This window comes from Mya arenaria, chromosome 12 (genome assembly GCF_026914265.1).
Source record: "Mya arenaria isolate MELC-2E11 chromosome 12, ASM2691426v1".
Classification (NCBI taxonomy): Eukaryota; Metazoa; Mollusca; class Bivalvia; order Myida; family Myidae; genus Mya; species Mya arenaria.
Genome location: NC_069133.1, coordinates 46,919,925 through 46,946,992, shown reverse-complemented (window position 1 = coordinate 46,946,992; position 27,068 = coordinate 46,919,925). Strand labels below are relative to the sequence as shown.

Here is a 27,068-nt window from a genome sequence, read left to right as displayed (position 1 = left end):
GCGCCCAGCATGCACACTTTATTGCTAGACAGACTAAAACAAACACCTACTATAACAAGTCAAAATTTATTAATAAACATCTTTTCGACTCTTATTTCACTTTTTTGAGTATTTTACAATCTTTTATGTATATAGTATGTATATATTTAATGCAGTCGGATGGTGGTTTAGCTGAGATGCGTGAAAGCCATATTACAAGGCGAGGCATACCATCATAAACTCCCAAGTAATAGAAGGTTAAACTGAGGTGATTTTAGAGAATTTTACCTTAATGTGTACATGTGTTCACAATTGAGTAGAGTATTACTTATATATGTTATCAAAAATAGGCAACAGAAAATAAGACAAGACAAGATTTATAACCTTTATACAACACATAATAACTTTTCACTACTTAGAGTACATTTTCTCAGGCAGAATAAATCGGATTTCTAGAGCTGTACGACACATATATAATTCATAGTCTGTTTTCCAAACTGAAATTAAATATATATTTGCTGGTAATGAAATACGCAGTGCACTTTTATCATTTGTATTCCGAATCTGATTGTGAATTAAATAATAAAAGCCAATTGGGATCATTGTTAAAATAATTGATTACAGCAAATTCAATTTGCTACTGTATTCAGTGTCAAAATGTTATCAAAAGAAATCCATTATCCGGGCGGAAAATTTTATCAATGTATTTATCCATTAAATCGAGGGGATTTCTGACACTTTATACAAGCCAATTGAAGTATCTTTTAATACATTGTATTTTCTATCTAACACTCAATTGGTAAAATATTTATCAAAAGAATTAACCAATATAAGGAAGGAATAAAGAAACGGGATATCATCTTCTGGGATTGCGTTACATGGTTAATCTCAGCAGAATGTGACACTCTTAAGTCCCGTTAACCACAGTAACGTACTTCCGACTTGTAGAAAGTTTCCTTTTGAACAATTCCTTGAAAAGCGACCTCGGACGCAAGGGTCAATCAATATGCATAAAATTGAGGGGTCATCAAAACGCATAAAGGGGCCACAAATACGCATAAAAGGGGACATCAATACTCATAAAAAGGGTCTTCAGTACGCACTAAAGGGGCCATCAATACGCATAAAAGGAAAGGGATAACAAATACGCATAAAAGGGGCCATCAATACTAGTGGTCTAGTAGCTTTGGTGCCCTCCTCTCACTCAATAGGTAGTGGTTTCAATCTCCACAACGGGTATTTTTATGACATTTTTTAAAGCTGCCACGTTTCGTCGTCAGCGAGCTCAAATAATTGATTATAAACTTATAACAATCGACAACTCCATGATAGTGAAGGCTTAAGCCTAACAAAAATCAAACAGTCATTGATAGGCCCGATTAATCCGTAAAAACAATTGAACTCTCTATTTCGCATTTGGAGGCAGAATTACAGGCTAATACTTTAATCATTTTATACACGGCAAGAATAAAAGATTACAACTTTAAGTATTAACAAATCTAATAATCTCTCTGAAATTTGTAAATCATAGGATCAAACAGACAAGAAAATGTATACAGTCATCGTAATATGAATTGATTTCGACTTAACAGGGTTTGATTATATCACCAACCTTATTAAAACATTTATTGAACATGATTTAGAATCAGGGATCATTCTCTTAGGTGTTTGAAAAATACAGTAACCGGATTAAATAGACCATAGCTAATATAAGGGTTAATCCGTTTTTAGCATCAACATGAACGTGTCCGACCCACAAGAATGTAAAACATTATTCCTGGTGAACCAACGTGTTTTGGTTATTATGTGAAAGTATTTTATGTGCAAAGAAATAGACAAAAATTCCAGACGCAATATAACAAAGTATTTGAGGCCTTGAAATATTCGAAATAGGTCATTTCACGTCCGAATTCGGTTGAGAGCGAATAAACACACTATATTCAATAACTTATGGACAATGCATTGTTTTTCCATTTAGTTTGCATTTAAGTAAACAACACACACTTACCTTTTTTACGGGTACCAAAATTATATGAGATCACCATACTCAACATTAAACATTAAGGTTAATTAAGCTATCAGAGACCTACACAAACGAAGCTTATTTCTGGCTCGGATACCTTCATCACGGATTCGGAAGGTTTGTCGGGAGAAGACATACCTCTGCTTATACAACTTGCACATCTTGCCAAGGAAACACTTGAGATGAATACTTTCGTCAAAAAGAAACTCACGTGTGATCATTTAATTTTAAGTTTTCTCAAGTAAAAAAATGAAAAACGAGGATTGATGATATTCGCTGGGAAAAGGGTTTCTGTTTTCTTCTGAAAAAACACTTATAATAATGTAGTTTACGCTCAAAGCTTATTGTACAGCGACTTTAAATAGACAGCTTCTATCATATTTAAAGAATACAACAGCTGTTAAAATCCTATCAATATATGACCTCTAATGATTTTCTGATGCCATAAATATAAAAACAAGTTTTATTGATATGGTTTGTACATCTGAATAAAAATTTCAATAAATGGATTAAAATAACATCGACGAGGAAGGCGGACACTTAGACACCTATATTGACAAAGTGCTAACGAATGGAACATTTATTCGAACATTTTAATTGCTAGCTGCATCTATAAAATAGCTGTGTCCATGGGAGCTTAAATCAAAATCAAACATTTGAATAAGTGTTTGGATTATCATACACTTTAATGGCATTGGTTTACTTTACCGATATTAAAGCCTTTGAAAATGATACAACGAATAGCAGACGGAATATTGGAGCTGACCGTCTAATGAAAGGATCGCGTTAATTCCAGTGCTATTAAAACATTAAAAGGTTGAAGTGTTTAATTTCAATGTATTTCAGCACACAAATACCTATGGATAACAGAGTGACTTGCAGTTTGATATAAATCATAGTTACAAGCAAGTGCTAAAGTTTTAAATATTTGTTTTCTTAATGATAATCAACGGGGAGATTGGAACACTTTTAGAAAATTTAGACGCTAATAGAAAAGCACTGTCAGCACGGGTTAATCTTATGTGAGCGAGTACATATCTAGAGAAACTTAACTGAGAGAACATACCGAACAATAAACTCGGATATATTTGACGGATTAAATATCAAGATACATGACTTTTCACAGTGTTATATCAGGGAATGAAATGTTATAATGGATATTATTTCATGAAATACGCTACAGTAAACGTACTGATATGTATGTATTGATTTATATCAAAGTGACTTTTTAAATCCAGTGAAGTGGATCGTTTATGGAGCCAGTTAAAAGTTGTTGCTTATAATTTAACGTTAACATATACAGTAACGCAAAATGTTTACCACGTTAAGCAAAGCTGATTCAAAATGACTTGTTGATATTCGTTATGAATTATTCTGAAAACATTTGAGATTTGTATTCGATAACCTCTAAAATTACATGGAACAGCTAACACCAATGTGAGAAGAACTTATCGTAAAATTTGATTCCTTTCAAACCTTATTAACCGTGGAATCGACACCTTATACCGGAAAAACAATACTGGTATATCCAAAACAGAGAACGAGAGTTGACATTTCACTGAACATTGATACAAATGACAAATATGTATTAACATATCAGTAATATCCAGTCGATTAATCAAACATAAAATCAGATTTACATACGACTGAAGTGAAAATGGAATAAATCTGAAATAACATCAATTTAAACAGTCTCGAAGCATGAGGTTTGTTGAAGGAATGAACAGTTTCCGGGAGTCGTTAGCTGAGAGCCCATTACCTTCTTTTCGACTAGGGAGCGCTAGCATCAAGTTAGATATGAGCGACACATCGAGTGACGAGTCTTTAGATTTTGATGCTGCGTCTACTTGCACAGAGACGGAAGACGGACGTCTATCAAGGTCGCTACAGTCTTGGATGGTGGGCCATACTTGGTCGACTGTCCAACCGCTGGAAAAACCACCAAGGGAGCCGATATTTAGTGCAAAGCTTGGAAAGGAACGACGGGTTAATAACAAAAAGCGTGTTCAAATTAGGACACCACAAAAAGGATCTAAAACTCCAACCGCTGATCTCATTGAAACGAACAATAAAACTAACCAGTTGAGACGAATACCAAGTGATGAATCAATTCAAACCCAACTATCTCTGTTGACTTGTTCCTCTCTTGATAACAAGACAGAATGTCTGCCAAACGCACAAGAAAAGAAGCGTAAAAAGCGCCGCGCAGCTTCCAGGGCGTCAACGACTACAGACGAGAGTGGTGGTGTTAAATCTAAGTGGGTGGTGTTTGCTACACGACGAGTTGGTGCTTTAAACCAGTTACTAAGAACACAGAATGCCATGGCTAATAGCTACGGAGTAATGTACGCGGGTGGGGAGTACGAACATGAATCTGAAGCTTTCAGAAATCTAGAAAAAGACGAGCAGACCTCCCTTTTTACAGCTGGTATTACGAGAGGTCTTAGATATATCGACAAAACTGCAATGAAAAAAAGTGATAGTCTGTTTGATCTCCTTGATTTGATAGAGAAAAAATCCGAAAAAGCCCCATTAAAACGGACGTTGTCAGCAAACGCAAAACGACCATGGGGTAAACTGCTTGATATAGCTGATCTGAAGAGAGAGCGAATGAATCGTTTACTTGCTATTGAACAAGAACGACTAAGAAAGGAAAAGGAGACAAGCAGACGAAGTAAGAGACCTTCTCGTAAATCTTCATCTTCGCTACTAGATGTTGTGTCGTCGTCTCCGTCTGCAAGTCACTTGGGTTCAGTTACAAGTGAAACACCAAGGTCAGTGCAAGGATCGGACTATAGAACGCACTCACCTTCAGAGATGGAGAGTCGAATTGAGGAGGAAAACGAAGAAAAGGTTACTGTTTGGAAAGGGGACAGAGAGATCTTGGAAATAGATCTAAAGCGGGAATTTACACAGAGAGTGAAGGAGAGAATAACAATAACTCGGACCGCGTTAAAACGTGCCACTGGTTATGGTGAATCGAATGATAGACAAGAGACGATAGGAACAATTGAAGAATTTCCGCTTCATACTGATGATGATTTTGCTCATAAACCAAGAATTATTCAGAAAATGAGAATATCACCACATCTTAGTGGAGTAATACATGATGACATTCAAGTAAGAATGGGTAGACCTCGATACCACGAAATTAAAGAAACTGACCTTGATCAATGGAACAGAGGACAAGCCCTTGACCGGGCACATAGGAACCTGAAAGTGTTCAACTGGTTGCATAGTATCAGGAATAACAACTTTGCAACATGTAGAGCGCCTGAAATAAGGGAATTAAGCGATGAAGAGGTGGAGGAACCTGAACATATAGAAGCTGCTGACGAACCTGATGTTAAACCTCTCTATCGAGCGTACGAAGTTAATATACTGTAGATTTTGTGTAACTGTAAATTGAAACAAATGATGATTTAAAATAGACTGTACAAACGAGTAATGAATTCAGATACTGGAAGCACCGTTTTAAGTTAAAGGTTTAAATATAAAATCAAAATCAACGTTTCATACTGACTCCTAAAAGCTTACCATGTATGTTCGAATGTTAAGTTGACAGACATATTAATAAGACATATGCCAACACGAAGTTCCCAACTAATATCTGTCGTCTAAATGTCCATGGACTTTTTCTGCATTCTGCAAAACGAACGATGAAATTTGTAATGTTTTATTTCGTAAGGTGTCGTTCAACCAGTCTGTCTTATTTGTAGTGTTACTATGTTGTACAGTGTAATTCTAGTTGGTTCATTTATTAATGCTCTTAATATACAATACGTTTCCCGTTCAGTACAACATGTGTTCTTGCCAAGTATACTTCAATACACTTTTTTGTCTTTGATGTACATATATCTTATTCCGCTATTATATGTGAAATGTAAATCTTAAGACTATATGTTCAAGACGATGTTGCAAGATGAACACAAGCCGTGTGCCTATTGTATATCTGGAAACAAGTTGGGTATCGAACGCTATTCTTGTTTTTGCCTTTTAAACCTTTATATTTGTTTATGGATCTCTAAAGATAGTTTTCGTCTTTTGTTTATTTATTATATATATTTTAACTGTTTTATATTTCCTGAGTAGATCTAAACCTACTCGAATATCCAAGAGCACTGAGTTTGTGACTATCAAAATTAATCCATGTCTATATCGTATAAAAATAAAACTTAAAACATAAATCTGTTCTTTTTTCGCTTGTGCAGCAACAACTGTGATGGAACTTCATGACTATGCTGGTTATTTGATGGAAACATCAAAACAATATCAGAATCATAAATTGACATAATCTGTTGATAATAAGGCACAAAAAAGTTCTTTGTTTCCACTAACATCTAAAAAAATAGGGTAGATAGGTAGGCATAACTTTATTATATACCAAACCTACCTATATTAGGGTATATCACTATTGTAAAAAAAATGAAAATAAATTTGTCAAATTAAAAAAAATGCTCATTTTTAATAACATAACGAACAAAATCCACAGTACGGCCAAAAAAGTGTACGGTCGGGAGTAAAAATAGGGTCGGTCGGGTAAGTGTAAACAATCAATTTCTGTTTACGCCTAATAATAATGCAAATCAATACCGGGAAAGTGCTACTTCTGGATTTAGAATATAGTGCACATACGAAAGTTGCCGTTATTGTTCAATAACAGGAGGTATCGCTCATTGTTTTCTCCTTATTTTCCCTATAGCTAAGAATACATTTGGGCGTAAAAGTTTAATATTCTTTAAAATATCGTCATATGTGCAGTCAATTAAGCTAGGAAAATGGACATTATCAACGATAATGTGTAACTTTGAATGTTTAAAGTTAATGTCGGAAATCGCAATACGGCATCACTGTCATGGCCGCTGACTTGACATCTTCCGTGTTATCCCTCCACGCTCATGATACAGTCCTGAAACAAAAGCATCGTGAAACATTTGCATGAAAAAGTACAGCAATTAGCAACTACTGTTGTTCCTTATTTGAGAAACCACACCAAACAAGTTTTAACCACTCCCTTTACTTAAGGCGACAACGATCTGGGACAATTTGTATGGGCGGTATCAAGGTGTAAGGTATTAAAAAGTATCAAAGGACTTTGTACAATATTAATTTGATTCAACATGGAACAGTTTAATCTGTCAATTGGTCAAAAATATATTGGTGGATTTGATTTAGAGAATGTCAGCAGAAATATTCGACACTAACAGTTTCAGAAATATACACTGTTAATTGCATTGTACAATTTTGAACGGCAGCGGGATAATCTTCAACAACAGATAGATGATGTCCTTACTCCCCAACTTCATACAGACCTTTAAAAGAGCTTTCTAGACGTCGGCTTGTTCGTTTTTAATCTGTAATGAAAAAAATTAATTAACTTACAAGTTGAATTTATGAGTGAGCACCTGTTTTTCGGAACTAGCTCGTAATGAATAATTTGTTCTTTATAATGGTTACATATATATGATATAAACTTCAGACTCCCCAAAATGTAGCCTGGGCAAAAGTAGGCCACAATATACACGTGCACTCGAAACCGTAAGAAAAATATGTCTGTCTACATTTTAAACAATGAAAAACATGTCTTCTTCGAGTAGATAAGTATTTATTTTGAGTGTGTTTTCACGTTTTTTGTCATGTCTAAGATAAAATACTACCTTAGACCATTATTTGGTAAGTGCTTTCAAGATATGTATAACCAATTCTAAAACCAATGACATAAATAATAATTTTGAATGTACTTTCGTAATCATGCATTTTTCGATAATAGTATGAACACTTTTGGGACCATCCGATATTTCCGTATTATTTTTTATCTGAACGACATAATTAGATCAAAGTACCTTGTTCAAATTGGCATGCTCCTATACTGTTGCGTTATTGCATTGTCTTTCGAGATGCAAGTAAATTAACACAACATTGACGAAGTAAAGTTGAACAGTTGGAAGCCAACTTAACTCGTCCATATAGTTGCTTTATTTGGAACAAGCGCTTATTATCCAATCAGACAATCGTAAATCACCTCTTAAGTGGTGCAGTTGATAAGGTTGCTAACTACAGAACATGTTAGAACCCGAGTTTTGATTGTTTTATTTTCTTCCTTTATTTTGCTGGGTAATCTTCATATTTATAGAACTGTTTTCATTTTTAACCGTCTTACATAGAATGCTTTTAAAATTGTCAGAAATATTTTGTTACAACACATATGTAGCTTACGTGACTTTAATAGATCATGTAGTAAGTCGTACGTTGTTGGAATACATTCATGATAATAGCCATTCAGCTCTTGAATAGGGAATTATTACTACATTCAGAATTGACGTTTTCTGCTGTTATTTATTTGTTTGAATAGGTTGATCGATATAGTAACGTACACCATAACAATTCTCTTTCATCGACTTTATCATTCACCTTGGAAATTGGTCAAATTATATTGGTGTCCTCAAGATAACATTTGTTATATGTTTTATTTATCTAAGATAGTGTTATGTCGTTTCCCAAACCCAACTTATGGTTGTAAATAACCTATGAATAATATTGGTACGGAAGAAAACGGTTTTTATAATTTCATAAATAAGTCGCTTACGTTCATTCTAAAGGTGTGTTAAGCATTTACTTTAGTTTTCATTTATATTACAACACGGCTCATTAAGTCCATTCTTTTATGGTTTTTGAACCTATTCCTTGTATTTTTGACTATTTATTTTCTAAAAGAATTTGAACACGTTGTTGAGTTAAGCGGCTATTATATGGAGGCAAAATCAAAATAATAAATATTAGACAGAGGTTTTATAATAAAATTATTGATGTAGCTAAAGACTACATGCATACAACAGGTCAACAAGTTTATATGTTCAAAGTCAGAAAATCTCGATTTGTCTAAATAGAGTATTTAGACAAATCGAGATTTTCTGACTTTGTGAAAGTGCTGTAATTCATAGTTATTTATGCTAGATAGTTGGTATGAGTGACCCCTTTGATGAGTCTGAAGAAAAAAATATATATTTTAGGTTATTTTAGGTAAAATGTCACTAAATTTTGTAGAGGTCAAAATTCAGCACATTCCCTCCAAGTCACTGTGATCTTAAGGTATTTAGCTACAATAATGAGCGTTCATGGATATTTTTTTATTTTGTCATTCCTTATGTATCCCTGTCTTGAGTCTGCCATAGCAATAAAATCTTCAAAAAAACTCGTTGACAGACATTTATGTGGACTAGGTAACGGTTACACAGATCCAACGGTTGTTTCCAATACCAGACTAGTTCTGGCTTCCAAAATATATTTTTTTAATGTTTACCACTCATTAAATTTATGGTGTAACCCCCATATCAAAGTCACCTGGTGTCAACTGACCAGGATGGTCCAATGAAATGTGGCATAAAATATAAGGAATAACCAAAGTACAAAACAAACACATAAATCAGTTTTTTTTACATAAATCAGTTTTTTTTTCTACTAAAACTACTAGACAAACCTTTTTTCTTTTAGTAAATTACCAATTTGTCAACAAGTCCTTCAAATTCCAGCATGAGACATTGCAATCATTCAATGTCACACAACTCTGACCTAAAGAAAGAAATGTTGAGAATTATCTGATTTATTATAAAGGTTAACATCTATCTATTTTGCATTTTTGGTTTTATTAACTACATTTTACTTCTCTTTCCTGATGATATAGTTATTTTATCTGTACAATGTATACAAGTAAAATAACAGAATAGATAGATAGATAGATTTATTCGTGCATATATATGTCATAGTAACAAACTAAATATCTCATATTATAACACAGACTGATTAACAAAGTATTAGTGATGATATCTATACTAAAGCACAACATCATTAGAATGCTTTGGATACATACGTGCGTTAACAAAGATTTAATTTAATGTGACAAATATATAACACAGGATAACCCATTAAAGTTATTCAACTTATTTCCAGTGGGGTCCTTATGACAAATATAATTATTTGCCAAGATCTCAGTTGTAAGCTGTTTAAATTAGGTTTACTTATACAAAAATAACATGCATGTACTCTTGACCAGTTAAAGAATGATTAAATGTTTGATATCGAACTTTTACAGTTATAATGCAACCGACTGTTAAAACCATATGACACTTTAGCATAATATGACAAAAATCTTTGGACTGATATGCAAGATTAAATGAATAACAATTAATGAATGGCAAGAAAAAATGCCATGAATTCTGGTTTGGTTTAGATATGGTGTTCACTTCAGCGAACATATCCCAAAAGGCAGTATATAACCCTTTAAAATCACTGATTGTCTTCTGTCTAGTTTGAAACAGTCATATATTTTATTTTACTGGCCAAATTTTTGGATATCAGGTGTCTCCTATCGTGTGAACTAAGGACCTTTTACTCTTGTTATCATGGCGGATGTTGAGGAAGGCCCAAGTCGACGCTTGCAGAGGGCACGGCGAAGACAATCTGCTGAACAGAGGCAGGATGAACAGGCTAATACGAAGAAGGTTAGTGTTGGTAAAAAACGTCAACCATGTTATAATTTAACAAATTTTTGTCTATGTAAAACAGATTGAGTGTAGGGTTTGAATTGGATGAAGTTGTGTTTGCACTTGGACTCACATACTGGTAAAGTATGAATACAACTTAAATATTGCTAGTGACTGTTACCCAAGCTTGCAAAATTCTGCGAGTTGATTTTAATTATGTCAAATGGAAAGTAGAGCACTTGAATATCAAATTGGGCTCCTCTGTTATAATGTACACAATGATACTGGGTTAGTGGATATAACTCCACAATTCTTCTTTCATATTGTCATTAACTAATTTGAATGATTCAATAATTAATACCTAATCCCCAGATCATGTATATTGGATCAACTCACAAACCATTTCGATGCTGGAGGTTAAATTTAAGACAGTTATTCATACATGTAAATTGACCAATTTATCATTGTATGCGATTATATGATTACATAATTTGTAGACAACATTGTGTGATGTATAATCCTAATGCTTAGTCTTCTAAAATGCTGAACGAACATATGAGTATAAGACAGACAAAGAGACCAACTATAGGACCTTAACTGGGCTTATTATCGTTGCTGCAGCCTATGTATAGTAACAATATTTAATGTTATGATATATAACATAAATTTTGAAGGCGTGTTTTGTCATTTTACGAGTACATATGCATAATAAAGTTTAATTCTAACCCTGTTTTCTTAAATTTATGGAACAAAGAATAGCTGTTTTTTTTTGGAACATGTGAATGGTGAAAGATGTACATGTACATGTCATACCCATAATGGCATTTTATTGAGATACTTATTAACCCTGTGCATGCTGGGTAAATTGTCGTCTGCTCAAAAATGTTGTCTGGTTTATTCTAAATTTCTTTTAATTTACTTAAAACTTTGAGGATATATTGACTGAGTGGCAAACAGCTTGGAACCTGACCAGGCGCCGAGTTACTCGGCGTCTGGTCTGGTTCCAAGCTGTTTGCAAAGCCTTTAAAATCGCCATCAGCAGCTTAAGGGTTAAAGCTTGTGAAAAGTTACGATCTTACTATGAGACCTGGTACTATATTTTCAGGCTGGCTGTAAACGCCGCAAACCATCAGGAACAAAAGTAGAAGAGGACTCAAGTGAGTGGTTTGCCAATTCCTTCCAGTCCAGCAGGCATACACTTGGTCCTCAGAAAAAACATGGTGTTAATCAATCTACAACACCAAAGGTACTTTTCATCTTGCCCTGTTTTGAAGATTTTCACTTTTGTTTATCAAAACTTCTGCAAAACATGTTGCCGTTACCTGTTGCAGTCAAGTGATTTGACAGTGATAACAAACAAACAATATCCCTGGGTAGGAAAACAAAAATGATCATCACGCCATGAAATATGTAGAATTTAAGTAGAGTTAGTTTTCTAAAGTCCTTCTAAATAGCAACAATTACCCGCTTCTTAGCACAATGTTTCACAACTTCGAAAAGGTCAATCATTCCTTGAAAGAATCCATTTTCATTGATGATATCACAAGTATTGTCATATTTACCATTTCTCTGCTAATAAAATTGTAATTTTTAAAATTAAAGGAATAGCTGTAGGTCAGAAGAGTAAGAAGTATTTTTTTCCTTGTAGGCCAAAAGACGCAAGTCCTATGCTCTACAAGATGAAGACCTGTTCAACACAAGTGATGCTCTTCTGGCAGATCTTGACATTGATTCCATAACTAGCCAGCATATCTCTCAAATCAAAACACAGGGACAGAACAGTGGTAAAGAAAATAATGACTCTGAACACATAGGAGGTGTTGAAGCAGAGTTGAAGAAAGCTTTGAATAATAAGGTCAGCAATGGTGAAATTTTACAAGATTCGACCATTGACTCTCAGAGCCAGTATTTTGTCACAAACCCCAGATTTAGGAGCTATAAAGCCACTCAGCCTTTGGATAGGAAAAAAGTTACAGTGGACAATAGTCAGACTCAGATTTCAAGAAAGCCAAATGATGAATCAACGTTTAGCTTTTCATTTGTTGGAGAGGACACTGTCTGTGATACAACAGTTCTCTCAGACTACACCCAAACTCAGAAGTGTTCTGTGTGTCAAAAATCTCAAGGTGTATGCATATGCACAAGAAAGTCTCAAATTGTTCAGCAAAATGGGACTGAAATGAAGCCGGCATTCAGATGTACTCCATATTTCAAAACTGATGATTTATCCGTGTCCATTGTGCAAACACAAGATCTTTCGTCAACCCAATTGGAAAATGATACCAGTGCTAGTCAAATCATATTGACAGCAGTTGATACAACTCAACTAAAAGACAAAGAAGGTTTTCATTATAGGTGTACACCTTTTAAAAAGCCTTCAAACCCCGAAAACACACAGTCACAAAATGTACAAACTCAGTATGATTTAGTATCAGGGACTCAGTATAACTCAATCCTTCAGAGTCAATCTCAGTATCCGGGGAGTTTAATATCAGGTGCCCCTAGAGGGACTGGTACCCAGTTTGTAGATTCCCAGGTACAAGAAACCGGCCTTTGTAGTATGACTGGTGTATTTGTAGAATCACAAGTTGAGAATGATGATGGTGCCGCTAATACTTCTGGTGATATGTTTGAAGACATTGTCTGTGATAATGATGGTTTGAACTCTAATGCCGTACAAAGAACTGGCCATTCAAAGGAGAAGACAAAAGCTGATATATGTTCTCAAGAAATATCTAGCTATACACAAAGTCTAAAATGTGATATATCTCAAAATGATCCAACAGGAGATACATCTAAATCAAAAGAGTTATATTCTGGTCAAAGTGGCTCTAAATCATCACATGAATTTAAAGATGTGAAGAACACTGCAATTAACAAAGAATCAGAAAATAAAGTCAAACAAAGGCATGTGGAAAGTATTAAAGATGTCCAGACACTTGGGATAAATTCAGAAATAAATGTTAAAAAGACAGCTTTAAAAGAAGCATCTACATTGTTGAATATACATGTAGTCCAACCAGCTTTGCCTACAACTCCCAAACCGGGTGCTTATTCCCTGCAGGACAGAATCAAGAAAAGACTCATGGTAATACATATAGCTTACTTTAGTTTATCTGTTGTTTTTTTTAAACCAAAAAAGTTGACTTATTTTCAAAGCCTTGTTTATGTCGATGTTGTCAACATCATCTAGCCCAAATTTTTTAACCTTGACCATATGTGTAACTCAGAAACTGGTTAAGATATTCAAATGAGACTTAATAAACATGTTGCCATAGGCAATATGCACATGCACAGGCCAATAACTCTGTCTGAATTGTCGCCCCTTTTTGCATAACTCCGCGGCACTATTGCCAATATCAAACAATGCTGTTTTACTTGATTGTTTTCATATTGTCATTTTATAAGTGATTTACATGAGGTGAACTAATGTTTAAATCCTAATATAAATTTACGTTTAGTCAGGAAAATGTCAAAATACAAATGATTCTTTGCATTTTCAAATGCAGATGATGCTTCATCTATTTTTGGATTGTGAACCTCAAGTTCTTTCTGAACATGTTTGCGGATATATTGTTGACAAGTTTTTAAACCTGTTTTCTATAGGAGAATGCTGGCAAGAGGACTCCACAAGGCCCTGGTGCTTTGGAACACCACCTTAGAGAACAGGTAACCACACATACATACATGTATGGTTTGTCTTTTCACCATTCTACTTAAATCTTCTTTAACACTGCCCACATAGTCATACATTTTTGTAATAGATTGATTGATTGAAAAGATGATTTGATGGCTTGTTAAGGTGATAAAAATCAATATGATTTTGAACTTTACTAGATCAAAGGACATTAATGTTATCTGTTGTGTTACATGTATTAATTTCAGAAAAATGAGAGCCTCGTGTCAAGGAAATTAGCGGTAAAACCTTGGTGGCGTAAAAATCCTGAAACTTTAAGAGCTACTGTGTCATAATTTTTTACTATTGTTGCCAGTGATTGAAATAACTTGAAAGCTCAAATTTGGGATTTTATATAACAGGGCTTGTCAAAGTTTTTTTTGATGCCAAGCAGTAGTAGGGTAAGATTTTGGGCGTAATCATCCAGAAGTCTAATTTCAATGACTGGCTGCTATTTTATGACATTGACATGATTAATACAATGAAAACTACTGGGACAAGCCCAGTGATTTGAATATTCAAAAGTAAACCCAGTTTAGAGGCACAAGGCAAAAATGACAACAAAATTGAACATGTTTGTTTTCACTGATATTCCAGGTTTTGGAGAAGGTACAGCTAGAGACAGAGTTACTCAAGGAGAGGGCAGCGTCTGATGTGGGACCCTTCTATGGTCTGCCATCAAAAGTGAAACATTTGTTTGAAAATCATCGGGGAATTACCTCTCTCTATGGTGAGTTAACTGTTTAGATCAGGGACTTTGTTACAGAAGCATCAGCGCTTACATTAGGAATTTGAAATTGGAAGTATGAACTTCCTTTTCATCAATTTTGGAAGTTTTTCCCACAAGAAAGGGAGTTCATGTTATTACACACTAAGGAAAAATGTGGAAGTTTATGTCTGTCAAATTCTTAGAAGGATACGCTACCGTTCAACTAGATTCGTAAATATATTTTTAATTTGTTACTTAAATTCCAACTTCACAAAAACGTATTTAGATAATTCATTTTACTTTAAGACTTATTTAAAATGTTGCCATATAGTAACATTGACAGCAGGTTTTGATGTTTGAACTTCTAAGTCTTCACTTTTGCAAGTTTTCTCCAAAATAGTGGAAGTTTTTGTACTTCCAAGGACTCAATATTGGATGTTTTGGCACACTTTTAGGGAAAAATATACTTCCAGACATCCTTTAACAGAAGCCTCAATATGGCATGGGAAATTCTGCATTTATCCGCAAATAATACTTGATCAATTTTTTTCTCTCTTAGAATGGCAAGATGAATGCCTGAAGTTACCTGCCCTTGCTGACCGCCGGAACCTGATATACTCCCTGCCCACAAGTGGCGGTAAAACCCTGGTGGCGGAAATCCTGATACTCAAAGAGCTGCTGTGTCATAAACGGGATGCCCTGCTCATTCTTCCCTTTGTGTCCATTGTGCAGGAAAAAGTAAGCAGAAATATAGTTTTTTCAATCATATTCAGTACACACTTGCCCACAGTGGTAAGAAATTGGCTGAGGGAGAGCAATATTTGATAAGCATATAGAGAGCTGAATTTTCTACCTTCTGTGCCCTGTGCTTAGGAGTAAGTATGAGTTATGAAACAATGGTTTCTGTTTGTTCAGAACTAACAGCATCGTTGTCAACTTTAAAACGTAACCTATTTGATTATGTGCTCACATGTCTAAAGTGACACTCGTATTTAAAATCAATACATGCACATTTAAAACCAACAAACCTTTAAATACTTACTAGATTATGCATTTATGGAAAATATTAATTACTGATAACAAGATTGTAACTGTGTATTTGATATCTAAATACGCACAAATATTAAATGACTGGTGAATGCTAAAAGATTTACAGTGATCAACTATCATATGAGGTAGAAATACCATGTTTTCTGCACCTTTCATTCAAATTCAACATGGTATCCTTCATAAGAGCCATTGTCTTTGATTTTTATTTATCCTTTTCAGTAAATTAAAATAATTGCATTAATTGTGGTATAACTTATTTGGGAGTAAGAGCACATCTTTAAATATAAACAAGTACAGTTACAACGGTTGTCTCAGATCTTGTGAGAAATGCAGCAGATCACAAGTGTTTCCATTAAACTTCCAGAGCAGTAACGATTTGGGAAGTTAACAATGATGATATTAGCAATGTGGTATCTTTAACAAAGTTCTGACCAACCGGCCAGTTGTAGTATCTTCAGTATTGCTTTTGGTATTTAACAAAAGTTTTACACTGTCATGTGGTTTTAAGTCAATTTTTAGCTCTTTGCATTCAATAATGTTTCATGGTAAAATTTTTATATTCATCTTCAATTGAAAATATAATATTTGTAATATCTCATCTGTAATCTGACTTGCTTAATTTACAATTGAGATCTTTTTTTTTATATTTGAAGGTGCGGAACATGTCCCAGTTTGCTGTTGATCTTAACTTCCATGTTGAAGAGTATGCAGGGAGCAAAGGTCGATTTCCACCTATAAATAGACGTGCAAATCGCTCCCTCTACATAGCAACAATTGAGAAGGCCCAGTCGATTGTTAACAGCATGATCGAAACAGATAGAATGGACAACTTGGGACTAGTTGTGGTTGATGAGGTAAGGCATCCTTCTCTATTTACAGATGTAGTTAGTCAGACATGGCAGACACTGCTAACTTTTACCAAACTGAAAGCTCTTTTTTCCATATTTTTTTGTTCTTTGTCTATGGTAAATTTGGTAGACCCACTTAACTTTTACCAGACTTGACTGATGGGTCAGATTGACGAGCAAATTCTGCAGTGAATAAATAATATTACATTACAGTCGAAACTTGCTATGTTGAGGTTGTTGGGACAGCAAGAAATACTAAGCTAAAACAAACGTTCAACATATCAAAAATTGAACCAAATGACAAACTATTGTGAAATAAAAATAGAGAAATATTTTATAATTTGTTTGAATTTATTACAAAAATTATTGATCAATGAATATACAAACAAGAATATATTTGAAGTTTGCATGTACAAATGTTCAATATAAGGAAAAAAACCGACATAACAGATATTAACATAACTGGTTTTGACTGTAGTAAATGCTAGTTGAGATTATTACAAGCACATAGTTTGTACCAGGAATAAGGTAGCCACTGTTCAATTTTATTCCTTCCATCTGTTGATTTTAGGCCCTGATCCAAAGCACAGGCTAGTGCTAGCTGGGATAAACACAAGCACATAGTTTGTACCAGGATCTAGATAGCCACTGTTTAATTTTATTCCTTCCATATGTTGATTTTAGCCCCTTGTCCCAGGCACAGGCTAGTGCTAGTTGAGAGTTAAACAAGCACATAGTTTGTACCAGGAATTAGGTAGCCACTGTTTAATTTTATTCCTTCCATCTGTTGATTTAAGCCCCTTGTCCCAAGCACAGGCTAGTGCTAGTTGAGATAACACAAGCACATAGTTTGTACCAGGAACTAGGTAGCCACTGTTTATTTTTATTCCTTCCATCTTGTGATTTAAGCCCCTTGTCCCAAGCACAGGCAAGTGCTAGTTGATAATTTTACAAGCACATAGTTTGTACCAGGAATTAGGTAGTCACTTTTCAATTCTGTTCCTTTCTTCTGTTGATTTAGCCCCTTGTCCCAAGCACAGGCTAGTGCTAGTTGCAATAAACACAAGCACATAGTTTGTACCAGGAATTAGGTAGCCACTGTTTATTTTTATTCCTTCCATCTGTTGATTTAAGCCCCTTGTCCCAAGCACAGGCTAGTGCTAATTTATAATATTACAAGCACATAGTTTGTACCAGGAATTAGGTACCCACTTTTCAATTTCGTTCCTTTCATCTGTTGATCTTAGCCCCTTGTCCCAAGCACAGGCTAATGCTTGTTGAGATAAACAGAAGCACATAGTTTGTACCAGGAATTAGGTATCCACTGTTTATTTTTATTCCTTCCATCTGTTGATTTTAGCCCCTTGTCCCAAGCACAGGCAAGTGCTTGTTTATAATTTTACAAGCACATAGTTTGTACCAGGAATTAGGTATCCACTGTTTATTTTTATTCCTTCCATCTGTTGATTTTAGCCCCTTGTCCCAAGCACAGGCTAGTGCTAGTTTATAATTTTACAAGCACATAGTTTGTACCAGGAATTAGGTAGCCACTATTCAATTTTGTTCCTTTCATGTGTTGATTTTAGCCCCTTGTCCCAAGCAAAGGCTAGTGCTAGTTGAGAGTTAAACAAGCACATAGTTTGTACCAGGAATTAGGTAGCCACTATTCAATTTTGTTCCTTCCATCTGTTGATTTAAGCCCCTTGTCCCAAGCACAGGCTAGTGCTAATTTATAATTTTACAAGCACATAGTTTGTACCAAGAATTAGGTAGCCACTATTCAATTTCGTTCCTTTCATCTGTTGATCTTAGCCCATTGTCCCAAGCACAGGCTAGTGCGTGTTGAGATAAACACAAGCACATAGTTTGTACCAGGAATTAGGTAGCCACTGTTTAATTTTATTCCTTCCATCTGTTGATTTAAGCCCCTTGTCCAAAGCACAGGCTAGTGCTAGTTGAGATAAACACAAGCACATAGTTTGTACCAGGATCTAGATAGCCACTGTTTAATTTTATTCCTTCCATATGTTTATATGATCTGAATGTAAATACAAATGTTTCATTCATAAGCTAACGGCGTTTTCAAAAATATATTACCGTAGCCCACGAGATCTCGAACTCGATAGAGCACGTAGGCTTAATGTTCTAATGCTCTATCCCAATTAAAACCTTCAAATTAAGTTATCATCATCTCGAAAAGTAATCTGGTAAAAAAATAACACTTGTTGTCCCCTCTATCTGCGGACATTTCTGGTTTGCAGTTGAATATTCGCGAATAATCGACTGGAAATGGTCGAATATCCGACTGGCGAATATACGAATAAAAGTACATTAAAACAGTGTTTGTCGCAAAGATACATATTTGTACATGCATAAAGAAACATTTGGCGATTAATTTTCCCATATGTGACCTTTAAAACCATATACATGTATATAGACATAATCTGAATCCCCAACTACTGACTGGTTTGCAGTTGAACATTCGCGAATAATCGACTGAAAATGGTCGAATATCCGACTGGCGAATATACGAATAAAAGTAAATTAAAACAGTGTTTGTCGCAAAGATACATATGTGAACACGCATAAAGAAACATTTGGCGATTAATTTTCCCATATGTGACATTCAAAACCATATATATAGACATACTCTGAATCACCAACCACTGACTGGTTTGCAGTTAAACATTCCAGAATAATCGACTGGAAATGGTCGAATATCCGACTGGCGAATATACGAATAAAAGTAAATTAAAATAGTGTATCGCAAAGATACATATGTGTACATGCATACAGAAACATTTGGCGATTAGTTTTCCCATATGTGACCTTTAAAAGCATACATATAGACATAATCTGAATCCCCAGCTACTGACTGGTTTGCAGTTGAACATTCGCGAATAATCGACTGGAAATGGTCGAATATCCGACTGGCGAATATACGAATTAAAGTAAATTAAAACAGTGTTTGTCGCAAAGAAACATATGTGTTCATGCATAAAGAAACATTTGGCGATTAATTTTCCCATATGTGACTTTTAAAACCATACATAAAGACATAATCTGAATCCCCAACTACTGACTGGTTTGCAGTTGAACATTCGCGAATAATCGACTGGAAATGGTCGAATATCCGACTGGCGAATATACCAATAAAAGTGAATTAAAACAGTGTTTGTCGAATCCCCAAGTGGCAACTAGCAGGTAGTTGAATATTCGAATCCCCAATTGGCAACTGGTAAGTAGTTGATTATTCGAATCCCCAACTACCAACTACCAACTACCAACTACCTTCCAACTTTACCGTCATCATATAATAGCACGTATATTTATTGTTTTAAAATATTTTTTCTCCAAATTAGAATTTCCGAGTTCTGCTTTTTCAAACCATCATAATAAAAATGTGTCTTGCTTTCTCTTATCACATCAACCGTTTACTATACAGATGTATATGACTTTACATCCATTGCATGAAGTGTGTCTATAATTTCACCAGTATCAATAATTGAGTAAAAATATTGTATTTTGACTGATTTTCAGCGTTGGCGGGCACAAAATTGTTGACGGTTTTTATTTTGCTCTGAAGAAAAAGAGAATTTTCTTTTTTTATATTTTAATCAATCGGATTGGCTGGTCTGAGTAACGATTTACATAATGAAACAAATTCGCCTTACCTTTCAAGACGTCCAGTTCGGCCGTTTTGTTCTCCAAGGTCACCGTGACGTTCATCAAGAGGTTCTCGAACTTGTTTCCGGTCTGCACCAGCACCTGTTCCAGCTGCGACATCTTTATCTCCATACGGATCACTTTCTCCAAAAGTTTGGACTCGTATGAAAACTTATCATCTGGTTGGTCAGCGTAAGCAACTGGACACAGAAAGACAAAAATGAAATAAACAAATAGTGTCATTTTTGATGTCGGTGTGTTTTCCTCAGTGTCGTTTATGTTATAATGAGTGGAAATCAGCTTCTGTTTTAAAGCAGAGATTTACCATTACTTATTTTCAAGTGTCTGTCGTTGAACGGCTTTGAAGCTTCAACTGTTTCCTTGTAATTTCAATATGTTTTGGAATCCCCTATTTAAAAAGAACGCTGTAACTTGAAAGTCATTGAGATCTGAAACGCGCCGTTTGAATAAGTGTTTTAGTTCTTCCTTGTTGTGGAAATTATCATGTAGAATATTGAAACAAGGTCATGCATTCTGGGTCCCAAACATAGTATAACACCATACATGTTAAGTTCTAACGATTATAAATAGCCCAAATGATGTTTTACTTAGAAAGTACAAACACATTTATATGAAGTATGTAGGTATAAACATTGCTTTGGTCGGTTTGTTTATGTGTTGTACAAACTGAATAAACAAGAATGTCCCTGAAAAAGTCATTTGATAATGCATTTATTTCGAATGATGATATATATAAAAAAATCAATAAAAAATAATCAATAAAATAAAAATAATGAAGTCATATGACCTAGATACAAGACAGGAACACAGATACACACCCAATGTCTCGACCAAGTTCAAGCATAAGTTTCATTTAGCCTAAAATTTGATTTCACAAAACCGAAAAGTTCATTGTGATTGTCTTAAAAGTAACTTTGTTTGCAAGTCTTAAACCTCTTCAAAATGAAAATATTACGCAAATTATACGATGACAAATAATATATTTCACCGAGTGATATAATTAATTTTATATTTCGCGAGTGGCGTAGCCACGATTGAAATATTTACTTTTGGTGTTCAATAGGTGAAATATATTGCTATCTTACACTGAAACAAACAATTTTTATTTTATGCCTCAAAGTCATTAAATACTCTTTTTAAAAAAGCGCTCAAATTTGAATGCACACGTAACGTCATACGTTGTGTCCTACCCCTGTGCGCGCTGACGTTTGTGTGGAACCGAGAGCGGGCTTAAATTTCAAAACAGTGGAAAATATCAAATTGATATTTTCACTGTTTGAAACAGTGCAATATTTCACTGTTTGAAACAGTGAAATATCAATTTTATTTCACTGGTGTATCTCGATAAACCACATGAAAGCATATAATGAATTACGATCTAACACTCAAACAAACATTTATCCTCTTTATAGTGAGCTTAGATCATTCCTGTTATATGGAACATAAACTTGTAAGAGAAAACAAGAGTTTAAACTTAACAAAAAAACAACAAAAAACGTTCATATATAAGTCGTATCTTGATGGTGTTGACTGCTGTCCACTTGCCGATTGTCATTGAATAAGTTACTGACACAGATTTGTCATTAAGTGCACTTTAGATGTCAAGCTGTGTTGGCTTTCGAATGCCATACACTCTCATGGGCGGATAGAGAGTTTACCGCTTGTGACTCTTACATAGTTTATGGATGTTTTGGTCCTCTTTAAAGCCAGTACTAGAAACGGCACTGAGGTTTATTCATTTTAAATTATCCAATCTATGAGTGATCAAAACAATGAGTTTTTTTCGTTTTGTTTTGTTTTCTCTAAATTCCGATTTAATTTGAAGACACATATTATTTTATATCTATTTTACAACGATTGTGGGAGAGTTATTCCTCTCCTGATCACTCTGGTTGCCGCTTTGTTGCGCTTGTGTATAGTCTTGTTGTGGGGGAGACGGTATGCCTCGAGAAAACCCACGTATCCGGCATGGTTACCACCAACCAAACTCACGTATGCCCAGGCCAGGGGTCGAACCCGGGATGTCTTGGTGAGAAGAGAGAGCACTAACCCCTGTGCTAACAACCTACGCACACGTATTTGACATGTAGCATGCGTTTGTGCTCCTCCATTAACTTTGTCAGAAGCGTGTTTTAAGCCTTAGGTTATAACTGGCATCACGTCCGATCCGATATCTTAAAGTAGAAATGTCCGCAACCACATGACCTGATGGCCTTCGGTATTGGATACTAACAGGTATAACTGTCTTCTAGTCTTAATGGTACTCTGACGGTGGAAAATGATAATATTGATTTCTGAATTGATCCTAAAAGATATCTTGTCTTCAACAGCACTACTCGGCGGAGCGTCGTGATACATTTGCTGTTTAGCATACACGGGGTTCCTGTATTTACATTTACGAATCGTACTATTTATTAGATCAATATAATGGAGCAGCAAGGTGCGTTCAGACTCGAGGAAAAAAATGTACATTTTAAAATATCTACTCTAATTATGTGAACAAATATTCCTTGCACAGAATCCACAATATTATAACTTTTAATTCGCTACAATTTTGTTGCATACGTCTAGAAAGACAAAAAAGTGTCTTTACCGTCGGTTCGCAATTCCTTCTATTTTTCTATCAAGACATCTTTTTCGACTTTCAGGACCTAAAATACGTCATACTTAGCAACCAAAAATGGAACCGTCTAAACGGTTGAAAAAAATACGCATTTTGTGCTCAATATGTTTTTTTAGAAAAAAAGGACATTTTGAAAGGCACTTATTTTTCCTCGAAATTAAGTTCACCTGCTCCTTTATATTCGTGAATTAAGGCAAACTTTTATGAATTAAGCAATAACAATAAAGCCACACCTCGACCCTAATGAGACCATTAAGTATCATATGCAATACGTATGTCCAATCATGTCAATAGGAGCACCTTAGTAATAAAACACGTTTAAACTTCAATTAATATCACTACCATTCATTTTGCGAACTACTTTTACAAACACCGGCATACATCCGAGGCTCGGCGGGTGGCGGAGATTGCCGAGGTGTTCTGAATGTATTCATGAAATAACATTTTTTTCCGATTGGTATTTTACAGGAGCGGTCCACATAGACGACTGTCCGTTGGAGAGACTTATCCCCATCTGGCTGATCGTGAGCGGGGTCGCCCCCATCTTCTTTAGCGGCGCGGTGCGCAAACCGAATGGAGAAGAGGGGAAGGAGGAGACGGAGACCGGAGGTTGCGCACATGTGGCGCGAAGCATCTGTGGGGCGATTGCGCTGGTGTTTAATCTTGCATGGCTCATTTGTGGTATGTATAATTTGTTTCTGTGTAGGTCAGATTATTTAAAGTACAGGGTTGTTTTTCGCCGCCCGTGTCGTTAGACGTCACCAATATGTTTATTAAAATGCAAGCAGTCACGTCTCCCACCTATTTTTCATGAAATTTGGCTACAATGTGCCGGTCTTTAAACAATGCTCAAGGCAAGACTGCTTATGGGTCAAACCCGCTCCAAAGTAGGTCACCAGGCGAAATATTCAGAAAATCCTAATAATAGCTTGATGTGACATTTCCTCCTAATATTTATAAAACTTAGATAAGAATTATCTTTATAAATTTGGTCAAACGTTCAATACCTTTGCTAACACTCAAGATACCAGAGTGTTCGAGGGTGGGTCTTGTCGGGTCAAAAAGAAAGTTACCATGTTAATAAACCCGTTCAGTATGGTCTCTTGCTCGGAGCGTTTGTTTCAATATAATCTGGTCAAAGTTGATTATTGGCATGTCGGGTAAAAAAGTAGGTAACTAGGTCAAATTATGATAAATCTTGCCAAGTTCAATAAATGGGTCATTTTGGAATAAAGAGTAAGTAACTAGCGCAATTCATGTTAGCGTTTGTGCCTCTACACACTCACGGTTAAGCTTGACTTTGGGGTAGTGATATTAAGTGTATCTGTTATACTTAAGGTCCTGTTCGACTTCGGGATCAAGTGAGCGTGTATATCACTATGCGCTTACGGCCATGTTCGACTATGGGTCATGTTAGAATGTGTGACTGTCGCTTAAGTTCAAGTTCGGTCATGTTAGCGTGTGTGTCTCTTTCGCTTAAGGTCAAGTTCGACTAAGAGTAATGTTAGCATGTGTAACGTTATGGCTTAAGATTAAGTTCGATTATGGGTCATGTTAGCGTCAAAAAATAGGACAACCGGTCTAAATGCTCAACAACTAATCATTTACGAGATAAGATTGTCTGCATGTTTTTATGACACTTTGTTCGAATGTGTGTCTCTTTGTAATCTAGGTCAAGTTAGGTGATGGCTTATGTCCCATCAATATATTACTTGTACGAACAAAATGTTATTATCACCCATTTAGGGTCATACGAGTCAACCCAGCGTATTTAGGACTAATAGCCAATGTATAAAGATAGCTTAACAAAATGTAGCTTGACAACATGCTTAATTAACTGATGCCTATCCTAACCTGACCTTCACATTAGCTTTTGCCATGGTTACAAACGCTTGGATTTGGTATCACTAATATTGTAAACGTTTCTTTCTTTAGGGTCTGTATGGATCTACCCAACCTACGGCAAGGTAAACGAGGACGGATTTACTCCCTGTGCTGGAAACGTTACGACGGGCTGCTCTGACGACTGCCATAAGCCGACCTTGACCTTTGCTTTTGCCTATGGTGACCATGGACTGGATATTCTTTGCATTCTGGTTAATTGCTATTGGTTGCAGTGTGCGCCAAGTTTTGGCAAAGGCGAAAGAATCGCAAAATTTAAACGGCTGATTTTGCTCGTGTTAGAAATTTTTCATTCAAGTTCTTTATGTATCTTTCAGATTATTACCGCATTACCGACTTTTCCATCGTTTATACCTGTACGAGTTTTATAAAATCAGATGAAAATCTCTCTCGCTACTGAAGTGGAGATAACTCTTGAAGAAAATTGCATACACTAAATACCTCATAAGACAAGTATTTTTGTAATTGTTTTTGTTGTAAATGTGTTTATTTTGTTAAGTGATTGGGATTTTAATGGATTGGAATGAAGAAAAATACTCATGCTATATATTTATATATTGATTTCAAGTATAGATTCCAAACGTAAATTTAATATGTTTCCATCTTGGGTTAAAGACTTGGATAAATACGTGTTGTTTATAAACAACACGGTTTCTTTTCTCTCTTTAATAACTAGTTAAATGATGTTGATGTTAATAACATAAAGAGCTCTTTGTTTTACGCTATAACTTTAATATGTTGAAAATACAAAATATCAACTTAAACTACCTAGCTTTAAGTACATGTAATATCACCTTGGTTTACGAAGAGTCTAAAGACAGTCTCAGACTCCGAAAATGAAATATTTAAAATCTGAAGAAAATTCATTTACATGACTTTTTCGCAAAGAACTATGGTTACGAGATTTACGATTCAAGTTTCACATCAACACTCGCCATGAAGAAAATTTACAATAAAAATGAAATTTTGCGTCTTGCGCTTGAGCTCAGACTTGAGACTATGCACATAAACATGTTGTACTTAAGAACTGCCCCAACTTGGAGTTCTGGCAAAACTGTAAATCATCATTTCATTTTAATTTTCCTATCTGAGTATTGGTAGTGAATCTTGCTGATTATTTTCTAAATATAAAATTATTATTGTTGTTGTTGTTGTTGTTGTTTTCTGGCCGTTAATAAACATGGACCATGGCTGTTTAAAAACATGGATTACGCAATAACACGTTTGTATTGTTAAGTGTTATTTTGTTTCAGTGACTCGTTTTCTTTTCAAACTTTTGTCAGTGTATATAAGACTCATGTTTAATGTATAGATGGCAATACCAGTCAAAGAAGGAAATGGATACCTTTAAGCCTTTGGCTTTCTCCACAAACCTTTATATTTATATAGGTAGTATTACCTGGGCTTTGCAATATGCACATTGCCTCTTGCAACTTATGGACCGACGTAACGTAAACTACTGATAGCTAAATGCCTTTTACAAACATTTTCTTCGTTGAAGTCTATATTACATGAAACTTCCAAGAATGGATTACAATATTCAAATCACTGTGTAGAGATATTAAACCGCATCGGAATATGTGCTTCTTTTATGAATGAGTGATTTTATGAAGAACGCAAGTTATAGTGCTCATTTTTGGCAAATGTTAACTATGGCCGACTAGTCACTGGTAGTGGCAGTGAGATTCACATATGTTCACTCACGATGGTTTAACTTTTCATTGGTTGTGGCAATGATGACCACAAATGTTCACTAAGGATTGTAAAACATTTGATGCAATAAGAACCACACTATTGTCTCGGGGTGGCCAAAGTTGACAAGGGAAGGGGCAATTAGAACCATATCAACTCTTGTTGGCGAAAATAGTCACGGGAAGGGGCAATTAGAACTGATTTAATTGACTCGGGATGGCCAAAAAGTATTTTGTAAAGCAATGAGAACCGCAGTTATACATTTATTTTTTTAAATAGTGAATGGACGATAATAGTCAATTGGTATAGGTTTCCGCATCTAACCCAAAAGGTTTTGGTCTCGATGTATCTTATAACCTCTCAAAAAGAACACAATATTAAACTGCCTCGAAAACGAGT

General features: G+C 35.2%; 2 protein-coding genes across 2 annotated transcripts in view; both read left to right on the top strand.

The window, feature by feature from the left end:
• The first annotated feature begins 2,657 nt into the window (after positions 1-2,657).
• Positions 2,658-6,183, top strand: LOC128211953 (uncharacterized). The gene has a single exon (XM_052917119.1). The coding sequence runs from the start codon at positions 3,704-3,706 to the stop codon at positions 5,387-5,389; it is 1,686 nt and encodes a 561-aa protein (XP_052773079.1). The 5' UTR covers positions 2,658-3,703; the 3' UTR covers positions 5,390-6,183.
• A 2,573-nt stretch (positions 6,184-8,756) lies between these two features.
• LOC128211833 (helicase POLQ-like) overlaps positions 8,757-27,068 on the top strand; it is a 386,931-nt gene continuing 368,619 nt past the window's right edge. The window contains exons 1-8 of the mRNA XM_052916916.1: positions 8,757-8,838; positions 10,358-10,500; positions 11,588-11,728; positions 12,131-13,570; positions 14,089-14,151; positions 14,756-14,888; positions 15,427-15,605; positions 16,571-16,771. Of these exons, the coding sequence (XP_052772876.1) occupies positions 10,402-10,500; positions 11,588-11,728; positions 12,131-13,570; positions 14,089-14,151; positions 14,756-14,888; positions 15,427-15,605; positions 16,571-16,771 (2,256 nt within the window). The 5' untranslated portion in view covers positions 8,757-8,838; positions 10,358-10,401. The remainder of the gene's footprint in view (positions 8,839-10,357; positions 10,501-11,587; positions 11,729-12,130; positions 13,571-14,088; positions 14,152-14,755; positions 14,889-15,426; positions 15,606-16,570; positions 16,772-27,068) is intronic.